The sequence below is a fragment of the Cataglyphis hispanica genome, chromosome 8, assembly GCF_021464435.1.
Source record: "Cataglyphis hispanica isolate Lineage 1 chromosome 8, ULB_Chis1_1.0, whole genome shotgun sequence".
NCBI classification, from domain to species: Eukaryota; Metazoa; Arthropoda; class Insecta; order Hymenoptera; family Formicidae; genus Cataglyphis; species Cataglyphis hispanica.
In genome coordinates, this window is record NC_065961.1 from 3,391,660 (window position 1) to 3,405,003 (window position 13,344).

A 13,344-nucleotide genomic window follows, 5' to 3' on the forward strand; every position below is an offset into this window, starting at 1 on the left:
TTACACATTTGTATCACAATTTTATTTTTATCAAATGTTCATAAAAACCACTGACATACGCAATATATACACACATGCATAATGTATAAAATAATATTCATGTCTTATATACAGTTTACAAAAAGACTCTGTGCTAAAACCATCTATGTAAATTAATGAGGCATACCTATCTAGTAGTGTAAATATAACATGTCTGCAAATATAACATCTGCTTTTAAAAGCAGAATATAATTTAAAATTGATTCCAAATATTATATACATAGAGTATATTTAATATACGAATTATTTGTTCGTACAGCTATTTGAATATAATATAAAAAATGACTATTAAAGAAAATGCTTATATATATCATTATAAAACATAGTATTACTTATTGCTTTTATAATTGGCACATATTTCTAATGGCATGCAAAATATCTCATTCTTTTCTTAAATGAATATCTGATAATCAAAATTTCCTTTGAGCTATTCTGTAATACTGTGTTTAAATAATAAGATTTGTTCCCCTTGATATTTTTTGTTTATCAGGCATTGATGGCTTGGAAAAGATATTCATTTTATTATGTAAGTCTTTAATGCATTCTGGCAGTTCTACTTTAAACAATGGTCGTTTGAATAGTCTCTTGGCCTCTAGTAGCTGCTCGTCATTCACTATTCTGTCATCCAAGTGTATCAAGTTTGGAAACCAAGATAGGACAAATAACCTTTTTAAAAAATTTACTGTTACAGTTTAAATTTACAAGAAATATATTAAATACATAAGAATAAAACTAAATAAATAAAAAATTTAGAGAAATATTTTCTAATAACATACCTGTATTGAAGATATTCAAAGAAATTTCCACCGTTAAGATAACTAGGTGCTGCCTCATTTCCCATAAGAGATAAATATTTAAGATTTGGTATACTCTTATGAAGGTTCTTAATAAAGGGATATAAATTTTTAATGAGGTTATGATTTAACCAAAGAAGTTCAAGATTTGGCATATGTGGGAACACAGTAATATCATCTATTTTATTGTTGTCCAAGTTGAGAGATCTCAAGTTGTCAAATTCTGATAAAAATTGTAAATTCCTGAAATTTCAAAATAACAATTTATTTTACTTTTACTGCATTATATTATTATGGAGCAAAAATCTTTTTTATATCTTTCTGCAAATTTTGTTACATGTGTTATTTATGGAGATATTCACTTACCTACTGAATACATTGTGACTGATATCTAAATGTTTTATAATTAAACCATAATCCTGTATGATGTTATAAGGCATGGTGAATAGATCTTCATATGCAAGTGACAGAGAATCAATTTGCTTCGCAGATGAATCATTTGTAGTTGATTGTCTACAATGTTTATCTACAAATACATACGTCCCTAGACAAGTCATGGCATATTCTTCCTCCTCTTTCACTTTCAGGGAACGTTTTATCTCATTGCTAATGCCTGACCTATAACAACACATGTAACAAATATAATGAAAAGTATAGAAAAAAAGAGCAAATAATTCATATATTAAAAAAAAATACTACATACTATCCCCTTTATGGAATTTGTTTATATTTACATCTTATTTAAATATATTTAAATACATTGAATCTTTATGCCTCGTAAATAATCTAAGTATATATTTTTAGCAAAGTCTTTTTACAAACTGTATATAACATATTTTATTTAAAATTAAATTAATGCATGATATAGTCATACAAATTACAGAGTCACAAAGTAATAGTGTACGAAATCAAAATTATATTTTTGTAACGGGTGAATAAATAAAATATGAAATTAAAAATCTATTAACAAATATTACTGCATTAAAGGGGAGGAGGGCATACATTATTGCAAATATCAATATATAAAAAGTAAACATTTTAAAAGCAATATTTGAATATTATAATCCAAGAATATCACATAATTAATAATTAATTACACAAGAATTTTTGTTATTGGATTACACAGATAATAAAGAATAGATAATATAAATACAAATAAGTCATAAACAAGCATTCTACTTACATTATTCTTACTTTTACACTTTATGATAGACTAATGTAATAAAAAGATCAACATATTTTTGATACTATTCCTAGCTTCTAGCACTTATCAAACAGCCTGAACTAAACATATATAAGATTGACGTTGGAGAATAGATGAATGTTCAAGCAGGAAAATCTCTTTTCATATAAAATAAATGTTACATTCATAGTGAGGCTTGTCAAGATATATATTAACTTTCATTGGGGAAATCGGTCTGGTCAGGTGAAGTGTTATCGCATACTGAACAGGGAAATGATAAGATACGACAAATACATATTCTCGAGAGCATTGTGAAAGGATTCGCGATGAGTGTATCGTAAATCGACGCGACTTTTGTGAGATTAGACTGATAGAGGTTATATAAAGCGCACGTGCTGGAGAACAAACGTCACGAAGCAATATTTGAGAGACTGAGAATGAATAAAAGACAAAGCTTATATTTTTTATTCAAAATAAGAATTGTTCTTTTAAAAAAACAGAGCTCAAAGGTCCGCTCTAATTATTAAAACTTGAATATGAAATTTTTTTCGAAACGTTGTTTAACTTGTTTTCTTTCTCAGAATCTCATCTATTAATTTTCACGCAATTGACTTACGCTCTATGCTATGCGCTCATCAAACCGAATTAACATGCAGAGTTTTCATTTATCTTGTTTTCGAATCTTCCCGGAATGGATAAAGAACCTTCCCCCACAATTCAGTTTATATAAATAAGATGGAGCCACCCACGCAAACAGGAGTGTATAAAATTTGTACACGTGTGTATAGATAATATATAATATATCTGTGTGTATATACATCATATATATATATATATATATATATATATATATATATATATATATATATATATATGAAATTTGAGACTTAAATAAATGTCCGAATATAATAAATAAATAAATACACACATTTTTACTCACCGGTTAGTGCTCTCTGACTGTCCCATTATTATTTATTACGACGCTATATGTCAATTAACCTATGACATATAACACGATAATCCACTAACGTTTGTGTGTGTAGCTATTTCGACACTTATTACATTAATGAATTTGCGCTACAATGGAACCTCTTTATTTCGAAATTGAAAATTAAGGTATATAATTTATTTCAAAATTGTATCACTATTCTAAAATAGTATATGCGTAGAATGAAAATATTGTTGTAGCGTGCTTTCTATCTCTTCAGAGAAGGATGACTAAAGATAGGACGTTAGTCGTACTTTAGTCGGACTTTAAATCATTTTTGGAAATCTTTTAGGGACATTTATTATCTGGGTCTTTTTTCCTATACGCGATTATATGACATGTGTATTAGAAGAGAAAGAAAAATTTTTGTTTACTCAGAAGGAGATAAATAAAGAGTAAGAGAAAGAAAAATTCCTGTTCAATCAAAAGGAAATAAAAAATTATATTTTAAAAGGATTTTATTATATAGAGAAATGTAGAAGGATTTTTTAACGATTTTTGGAATATAATCCTTTGACATTTAATATATGAGAATTCTCTTTTTTTTTTTTTTTTAAACAAAAATTAAATTTTTTTTTATTTATCCATTATCACAACAATTCTTAAAATACACACTTTGATTAATAACATAATATATTGATGAATGCGCGTATATGTGTTTTATTATATAATATACAATAATATATAAATAATCGGAAAAGAAATTTAATTTACTTACATAATTTGCCATTTTCATATTTTATCGAATTTTACAATACATTGTCATAAAGTTGTAGTTAAATGTTGAAGCAGGAGTTAATGTTTGTTTGCATTTAAATAATTTAATACCGTTATTAAGCTATTTTCCTATATATATAATTAACATTATATTATTTGATTTAACTTTTATTCGCGGGCATTAAGTTTATTTGACTTGTAATGCATGTAATGATAAAAATTTTCTATTATATCTTTGAATACTTGATCTCGAGGTAGAATTAATCAAGTAAGATAAGTAAATAAGATAAGTAAGTAAATAAAGAAGATAGAAACATCATAAATAGAGGCAATTTCCATTGACAACGGATGCAACAATTTATTTAACCATGTTTTTTAAGGATGTACAGTTGTATAATATAAGATTGTTTATGCTTTCTATGATTTATTATGTTCCATTATAGTAATAATTTCATGGCAGTTATTGAGTTACAGTAATGACATACAAGTTAGACAAATTTACCGTACATATGCTAGTACAATGCATATAATGTATTCTAAAAATAATATAGGATGAGGGTTGGAAGAAAAAAGAGATATTCAATTTTAATTTTTATACAGTATATATTTCTTTATATTTTTTTTTCTCGTCGACGTATTTTCTCTCACGTATAGAGACATGCTGTGATATTTATATAACATATTTTTATATGCATCTTTTAGGAACAGGAATAGTACATGTTTATTACAACAAGTAAGCATGTAAATGCTTCTGTTAACACGAAACCATATACAATACAATACTACAGGCACAGGTTAAGATACTTTGATTCTTCTGTTTAGAATATGCATAAATTATCATTTGCGAAAAAGAGAATTTAATATCCAATTATTGGAGAGAAAATATGAAATGTAAAAAATTGACGGAGTCAACCTAATTTTTATTGATAAAAAGTCGTAAATTTTTGACAAAAATTGCATTGACATATCAGATAAGCTATAGATATAATTTTTTAACATTCATAAATCATGAATCGAAAATTATATAATAGAAATTTGCCGATAATTATTTTATTAACCGATAATCTCCTTATCACATATGGATAATTGAAATAAAAAATGAAAACATTTTGCAATTACAAATTTTTGCATGCTGTTGAGCATTTCATTAAAATTTAACATGTCACTTAATCCGTGCCTGAACATTTTCAATTGACAACGAGTGTTTCATTACATTCGTATTTCTCTCTTGCTTATAGCCGCGTCATATATTTGATGTTTATGTGACTTATGGCGGACGAACGAGAAAATTCAAGGATTATTATCTCAGTACATTTACTTTCTAACAAGTACGGAAAATATTCGTCATGATTTATTATTATTTACACACTCGATAGATTAAACGTACTGCTGTTTCGATATATGTTATGTTTGTCTCTTTACGGGCAGTGATCGATAATTAAAGCGAATCTAAAGAATACAATTTCTCTATCGTTGTCAGTCCCGTAAAATAGAATGATCTGCTGATAGAAATTAATAAGCAAAATACGCAAATTACAATCCTATATTTTTCGCAAACAATTTGATTACTCTTATTATATGACGTACATTTATTATTACAATAATCATTAATTCCCAAAAGACACATTTATTAATTTCATAATACGTTTGACGCGAATGTATTCTTAATTATACAATAATATACAATCACACAAACAATGATATCAGATACGCACAACGAAAGTTTTGTCACAAATTTGTAACAGAACAACAATTAACGGTGAAGTATCAACACGGCACCAGTTAATCGTTAGTTGATTGAACTGACCATCCGTGTAAAATTCAATTCTCATTTAACGTACAGATGTACACGATTTGATACGAACGCAACGCAACAACAATCCCATCATTGCATGGAGAGCAGTTAATCGAATAGCGTGCGTTTATCAATCCTTTACATTTCTTCCGGACGATTTCCTTTTTTTCGTATACGCACAGCTTTTTGTAGTACAATTCAAATCTCCTTTTCAACAATGCGAAAATATTCGAATGTAGAGAGAAAACGATTCAAATTAAAACCAAAAAAAAAAAAGGCTACGTAAGAGCACAAGACAATATTAAAGTATTGTGAAACGAATGAAAGCCGTAGTGCTTTGGAAAAAACATACTATGATTGCCAGAGGTACGCGTGTTCAGTACGGATACCGTTTGTTTTTCAATTCTCCAAATATCTTTTCGCAAACCGGAGAGAAACTTCGCTTTTTCTCTGGCGCCAAATGCAAATCAATTTCAGCGAATTGTACAATCGGGTGTCTTTTATAATCAATATACGCATTCAAAACGAGATCGCCGTAACAAGAAAGAGAGACTTTAACTTGAATTTACTTGACGAAATTATGCAACGAAAAAATATACTTTTAAATTATCGCCGGTCGCGTCTCTATTCGCGTATCGAAACAGCGTAACCATTTTTATAATATTCGCAAGGGCGTTTATTTACACGTTATACGACGTAATTAGCTCTTCGGCGGTGATGGATCGATATGCGCCGTAAAGATAATAAAGATACTTAATCCTAGCACATACTCACTATGAAATATTTAGCGTAGGAAAGTTTGCAGTCGAAGAATTTAATACACCTTGTTAGATTTTTCGGAATATTTCGGCCGTGTAGAATGTCAGAAGTGGAAAACGAGAAGTTTGAAATTAATAGTTTGGGAAATTGTTGCAAATGCCGTTTAAAGGGACAACGTGTTACGTAGAGCAACGAAAGGAAAAACTGCAAGCTAGATTTAATAATCGATGCCGTTAACTTTGTGTTTTATTGCGTATTGCATATATCGATTAATCGCGCATACAATAAAAACTTGGTAACGAGGTAAATAAAAGTAAAAATATAATTTTTGCGCGAAATTTCGTTTAATTTGACCAAAGTTATTTTAGAATAGTAACTGAGATTTAAACATGCCGCAGCTACACGCAGAGTGGCGATAAAGAGCAGGAAGATAATATAAAGTTCCCCCTCTCTCCTCTTTCCTCTCGCGATCTCGTTTAATTACAATTATATTATTTCAATATGAGAGGTTACACGGGAGAGCAATAAATGAAATAGAATTTTGACTAGTAGATTACATCGAGTTTTGCGCCTATCTCTTTAACAATTCATACGTTTACATAAAATAACCTGGCGTAAAATATATATATGCGCGGTTTTTTTTGTTTTTTTCAATTACACGGGGTAGCGGAGTTAGAAAGAAGTCTTTCCGAATATAAAGTTTCCAGGTACGTTCGGGTCGTCGGAGCAGAAATATTGCTTCCATAGATCGGCGAATTTCTCGCGAGTCACTTCTTTACCCTGCGAAGAAGTAAACAGTTTTGTAAGGCTCGATACCGCGTTACGCTATCCTCTTCTTTTTATTTTCTTTTCCTTTCCGCTTGATTGATACTCACCACCCCCAGTTTCTTGAACGCCTCGCGTGCCTCGGCCTCGTCAACTCCGTGACTGCTGCACACCTTGCTGAATTCGGTCTCGTCGATCGATCCGTCACCTGACGATACGGGATAGATCGGATTCAAGTTTGTGAAACTATCGTTTCATATATATATATATATATATATATATATATATATATATATATATATATATATATATATTATATATTATTATATTATTATATTTATTTTATATATTTATTTATATATTTATATATTTATTTTATATTATTTTATATATATATTATATTATTATATATATTATATTATTATATTATATTATATATATATATTTTATATATATAGTTTTATATATATATATATATATATATATATATATATATATATATATATATATATTACAAGGGACTGAAGGTAAAAAATGCTGAGAAATTTTTTGTATGCAAAGGCGGGAGGGAGGTATATTATTATAGGAATTTTTATGAATGAATGAAGGATAATGAGTGAAAGGGATATTTATTATTAGACTTTCTAACCCTCGCATTCCCGAAACTGTCATTCATTTTTAACGCGATTAGTTTATCAAATTTTAAAGAATTTCAAAAATATATACTGTAATTAAAATAAGAAGATAAAAATAAAAGCATTTAATTTAAAAATGCTTAGAAACATTTAAGTTATACATGTACTAATAAAAAATATAGTGTAAATATAAAAAATTATCTATAAAATATTTATTTTCACGTGCATTGAAAAAATATATATAAATAAGTATAAATTGTATAAACGCTATTCATTGAGAAGGTAAAGTGAAACGAGGTTTGTGAAACAGAGCAATCTCAGGGAGAGGGATGTATTTACTAAGTAAGTATTTACTGTAATTCGTGAAACTACATGAGAGGAGACAGAATTAATGATACTTCCTCCCCAAGTCACTTTCTACTCGAGTAATTATGCTTACATTAGTTATTTCTGAAATCTCCACGCGAATGCGTAATGAATTACGTTTGCGCGTAACCGGTACGTGAATATAAACGGATTTATCGAGGGAATGAGTTCGCCGAGACTTACCGGATGAATCCTCGAGATCGAACATGAAATTCATGTATGTTTGTTGCCATTCGAGTGCGTGTGCCGGATCTTTCGCATACTCTTCCCACATCGAATACCATTCGTCTCGACTGATCTATAAGATGCACGTCGGTTAATATCGCGCGCCCACATACGTATTCGCTTTTGATCAGCAAGCTATATCTGCGTTTCTCGTATGTCGTTTTAAATTTTAATCATATATCGTGAAATATCGCGGAATATGCCTTTAGATTGCGGAGTAAAAAGCAAATACACAAGCGAGCACAGCTAAGAGACTGTTTCAAGAATTATAAACGCAAAAACACTTTAAAAATCGATAAATGCAGACAGAAAGTGGGACGGAAATATGCTAAAAATTCAGAAAGCTATTTTAGAGTAAAGAATAAAAGAGAAACGTACTAAAATCCATCAGAGAAATCGTAACTTGATTTTATAGTTAAAATAGTTAGGAATAATTTAAACGTTATACCTGTCCGTCCTGATCGACATCGGCTCGTTGTTGCAATCCTTCCCAGACTTTAGTCAAAGTATTCTTAATATGCTGCGTTGTGGCATCGTCCGGTTTCCAATGCTTGGAATTGCAGATTCGCTATAATACGAATAGAATGCGAATCAGTTAGAATTCTTGGATATTCTTGATTTATAAGCGTAATTGAAAATTGCAAATAAAAATAATCAATTATTAATTAAATAATCGAATCTTTCAAATTTAAGAAGCTAATAGATTTTTAGAATTAGACTTTTTTCTAAGATTTATAAAATAAATGTATTTATTTATTCATATACTTGAAAAAAAAAAAAATATAATAGCGATACCGAAAAAAATAATTGAATTAATTTACACATGCAGTACGCTTACTTGGACGGCGAGATCAAAATCCTTCATGTCGATGGTACCACTTTCATTAACATCTGGGAAAGAAAGGACAGCAGGACATTGTTATCTGATATCTTGATACGTTTCTTCACTTAAATGTACGATTCGTTTTAAAATTCAATTATATTCAGCATATAAAAAATTTTGTTCCTTGAATTTTGTTGCGCAACTATTTGTTATTTCGGATAAAATGTGACCGCCTGAGCTGTCGCTAACATTTCCGAAGAGCAACGTACATTTTCTCGCTTAGAGGACAAGATAAACGATCATGCCACTCGATTTTGGCCTCGCTTGGCTATGATCGGATATCGTTAGTTTTCTGGAGATGACCCACTTCCATCACGGCTTTATTCGTTTTCGCTTCGTACTTTCCGCTCGCCACGTCGTTTATTAATCCCGTTTTGTTGTAGAAAAGGGGAAGATAACTACCATTTCACCCTTTCCTGGCTTCCGCAGCCGGAATCCTGTTAAGAGCCGATTACGATTCAACGAGGTAGAATTTATTGTCTCCCCGGCATCCGGCGTCGAGACGGTTGACAAACCGAGGGCACGATAAAATAATTAATAACAACGTCCGGATATACAACCGGTTACCTTTAATGGCACTACTTGTTGCAAAAACTCTGAAACCGTGGACAGATTAAAAATCGATGAAACGGATTCTCTCGTTTATAAATACGTTTAGTAGCAAGATGGCGCAAATAATAGAAAACGCATTCACTTTTTCGCGCGAACGAATGCTTGGAAATCTTGCTACGTTATTACGTAGAAAAGAAAGAACGGCAAATTATCAAGTAAAATTATCATTTTTCATAATATTATATTATATTACGAATTGTCAAATAATATTAATAATTGTCGTACAATATTAATAGTACAAAGAAAATGAGAAAATGATGGAATCGGCCAAATTATCACACCGAGAAATAATCGTTCACATAAATACGAGTATATCGCCACACACTCCTCTCCCCCTCATTTCGCACTTGGGTCACGGTAAAATAATCAGTCCCACAGAAGCGTCCGTAGGATATGTTTAGCGGCCAATCGCCAAGCGGTCAAAGAGGAGAAGAAAATGAGGGATTAATAAGGGCTACCAGGCGTGTGCACGCTTGTGACCTCCACACGTAGATCTACGCGCGTACATAGCGGTTCTGCTTTATACCCGGTGCACATTACGGTGCATTTATACATTATGTGTCATCATAAAAACACGTGCATGCATTGTAACGCGTCTACGAGGCACGGCCGTTTCATCCATTAGGCCCTTTAAATAAGATGCATGAAGCTTTTGCGAGCGTTTTGAGGAATGCTGAAGATCTCTGAGACCTGGAAGAGGCATAATAGCTTCAAAACCGCAAAAAAGAAAAAAAAACGAAATCAGTAAAAATTTAGTACAAGTTTTTATATTAGTTATAGCAATAAATTTACTACGAAAATGCTGATTCGAAATCAACAACCTGCGAAAAACTACGATGTAATAACATATAGTCTCATATAACTTTTTCATAACATTACTTTCCGCGTATGACATTATTTCCAATTTAAAATCTAACGCAAACAAAAATCAGCTCCATTTGGCGGTCAAACAAGTTTTCACAACTTTATCTCGTAAAATAAATAAATAAATGAACATTTTATTTAACGCTCGAGACGTGATTCTATATTTTATTACATCTGATATGGCGCGATACGCGGAATGGTGAGTTCCCTGAAAGATAGTGCGAAAGAAAAAAAAAAAAATGACGCTACGAGAGTCTTAAAACGACTTCGATGGGAGATACTCACTCACGCACACGCTCGAAGAATTAGAACACGTACACACATCATACGCGGCGTAGCGACCCCTTAGCCGGATCCGCCGGCGGCGTGTCCATTGTTTATCTTCTCCATAGTTCGTACCATAAATAGATATACACACATAGCCTGCCTCGCTCTTGTCCGAATGGGCCGACACATAGGTACCACACGGAGAGACCGCAAAACGGCTCGCGTGCGCAACCCCGATTCCGTTTTCATCCGCCCCGAAAAGAGCGGCGCGAGAGAGACCACGAAAGCAACCCCCCGGGCGAACTCCGTATTTCATTCGTGTCGAAACGGCTTGCGCAGCTTTTCGCGAAGGGCGCGAGAGAAGGAAGGAGAGAGAGAGAGAGAGATAGGGCGAGTGAAATAGGTCCGTTAGGAGAGAATCAAGACAACCCCCTGGACGAGAATGCGGAGTATAGTGGATGGCGAAAACGCCATCAGGGAAGAAGCGACATCTCATTCGTTACGTTAGCGCTCGATGAGGATTTGTTTCACCGAGATGTGCAGAACGGCGGGCGATGAGAAAGAGAGGAAGAGAAAGGGAGAGATTTTCGTTGAACGAGCGCTGCGGGGGCGGTAAATGTTATCTGGAAATGTCGGGGAAAACTGTTTGCTCGTTGTCGAGCGCATTTGGTGGACTAAACCGTATCAGCAGAGAAAAATCACGGCTAAAGTGCCACAAGTTGGAACAAGACTGGCGAAACTAAATTAACGCGATAGATCTATCAGGGATGCGCATAATTATTTTTTTACTATCTGAGTGATATAACTGCACAATATATCGGCAAGTTAATATAAGCTATTTATTATGATTCACATAAGATACATATCTTTTTATTCTTTTCTCTAAGATAGTGACGTGGAGGGAAATAAATTACACGAGCAGAGTACAATGATAATTTTCTTCATCGCGAATAAACAAAATAATTTAGATTGTACGGATGAACTTTTGTGTATTCCATCATTACGCGAAATATAAATAATCGCGAGGAAGAGGTGAAATCCCGTCTGATAAGTGAATGGCGTAAAATCGGGTTTGAAAAACTAAAAATATCACCCTCTTAGTATATGGTTGACACTCCTTTTTCTCGTCATTATTATTTACCGTTATTTAATATCCGAGCGATTGATGGTTTCTCATTATAAATATTAAAGAGAATTTAATTTACCTTCAATAAAATAAACATAATATTTAACGAAACATAAAAGTTTTATTTACATTAATTCGTCGTTAATAAGAGAATGCCACTGTTAATTTGCGAATTAATGTCTTTAAATCGATATTGGTATAAAGAGTTTTAACTGTTTGTGGTGATATACTTACCGAAAAAAGCGTTGAAGACGAAGAGTAATTTTTTCTTGCGGAACTCGGACAACGGCATCTTTGGACCCTGCAAAGTTAAGTAGAGAGAAAAGAGCGTTAGATGTGTACGTAGTGTTAATATTCGTTCGCGATCGAGTGACGATCAGGGTCGATTGTCTCGAGCGACCGACCCTTCTTTTATCTCGAGAATAAAAAGTAATCGTTGCTCGCTTGTATGTATATCGGGCCACTTTGTATGTCGGCCCGATATTCGCGAGGTCATTATGAAAATGAATACGGAGACGATTCAATGTGATTTACAATTTTTTAAAATATTGAATATGTACATTGGTAATTTAATATTTTTTAGACAATTTGTCTTTGCATATAATATATATTTTTCTTTATATACATATGCATATATATAAAATCACATTTAATATAATTTCAAAATATTTGCAAATATATATATATATATAATTTGAAAAAATACTGACTTTATAATTATTCCAATAAACAAGATACTATAATTAATAAAATTAATATAATAATATGAAATTTCAGAACGGTTTGCTATAAAAACGCGTGAGACATTCCGCTAGAATTAATTACGCGAATTAATTATAACCGATTTTTCATAATCATGCTTACGATTAAAATTGCGAAGAACGATTAATAATGGGTTTCAGAGAGCTTTTTTCTCCCGCGCAGTTCTCTTCTAACGACTGGTAATGTTTCCCAACAGCGTCAGTCTTTATATAATAATCTCTCGAAATCACAAGAAAACCTTTCTCAATAGCGATAAGTCGCCCGATTCCAACACCTACTGACGCACGTTTCATCAAATAATTTTTTTTACGTCACTGCAACGATTATTCGAGTTATCTAACAATCGCAAGTACACAAGCGTATCACGGCGTCTAAGTGACGCGTTGCTTCGCGCAGAGTTCCTTCTTTTTTTTTATTTTTGGATTCGTCTATATAAAGGCAGTCGATAATTGTCGATTATGTCGCGATAAACGACCCCGATTTTCTTTTAAAGGAGATGCGTCCCTCTAACGAGACCATCGTAATCTAATCAGAATCTAATAACGCGCCACTAGTTTGAGTTGA

General features: G+C 32.0%; 3 protein-coding genes across 9 annotated transcripts in view; 1 reads left to right on the forward strand and 2 right to left on the reverse strand.

Annotated features, from left to right (window-relative positions):
• LOC126851291 (uncharacterized) overlaps window positions 1-13,344 on the forward strand; it is a 77,633-nt gene that overhangs the window by 1,250 nt on the left and 63,039 nt on the right. The gene's annotated exons all lie outside the window — the stretch shown is intronic.
• Window positions 7-3,033, reverse strand: LOC126851292 (leucine-rich melanocyte differentiation-associated protein-like). Of its 3 annotated transcripts, none has more exons than XM_050595065.1 (4): window positions 2,957-3,033; window positions 1,200-1,451; window positions 816-1,076; window positions 7-705 (listed from the first exon to the last, which is right to left on the reverse strand). In XM_050595065.1, the coding sequence occupies exons 1-4, from the start codon at window positions 2,980-2,982 to the stop codon at window positions 486-488; spliced, it is 759 nt and encodes a 252-aa protein (XP_050451022.1). In that variant the 5' UTR covers window positions 2,983-3,033; the 3' UTR covers window positions 7-485. The 3 variants fall into 3 exon arrangements, with proteins under 3 accessions (XP_050451022.1, XP_050451025.1, XP_050451023.1); XM_050595068.1 differs by lacking the exon at window positions 2,957-3,033 and adding an exon at window positions 2,633-2,751; XM_050595066.1 differs by lacking the exon at window positions 2,957-3,033 and adding an exon at window positions 2,017-2,590.
• LOC126851297 (calexcitin-2) overlaps window positions 4,305-13,344 on the reverse strand; it is a 30,408-nt gene continuing 21,368 nt past the window's right edge. The window contains exons 1-7 of one of the 2 annotated variants that reach the window (XM_050595077.1): window positions 12,883-13,031; window positions 12,253-12,319; window positions 9,105-9,157; window positions 8,715-8,834; window positions 8,225-8,339; window positions 7,151-7,248; window positions 4,305-7,055 (exon numbers count right to left, since the gene is read on the reverse strand). In XM_050595077.1, the coding sequence (XP_050451034.1) occupies window positions 6,948-7,055; window positions 7,151-7,248; window positions 8,225-8,339; window positions 8,715-8,834; window positions 9,105-9,157; window positions 12,253-12,310 (552 nt within the window). In that variant the 5' untranslated portion in view covers window positions 12,311-12,319; window positions 12,883-13,031 and the 3' untranslated portion in view covers window positions 4,305-6,947. Of the gene's footprint in view, window positions 7,056-7,150; window positions 7,249-8,224; window positions 8,340-8,714; window positions 8,835-9,104; window positions 9,158-12,252; window positions 12,320-12,882; window positions 13,032-13,344 lie in introns of those variants that run through there. The other variant, XM_050595078.1, reaches the window with a different exon arrangement.

Bases quoted from the DNA above. Each gene is read 5' to 3' on its own strand.
- LOC126851292 (XM_050595065.1), bottom strand. From the start codon at position 2,982: ATGGGACAGTCAGAGAGCACTAACCG. The intron at 1,452-2,956 runs GTGAGTAAAAAT...GTGTTGTTATAG, and splicing joins CAGTCAGAGAGCACTAACCG to GTCAGGCATTAGCAATGAGA. The intron at 706-815 runs GTATGTTATTAG...TTTTTTAAAAAG, and splicing joins TTTGAATATCTTCAATACAG to GTTATTTGTCCTATCTTGGT.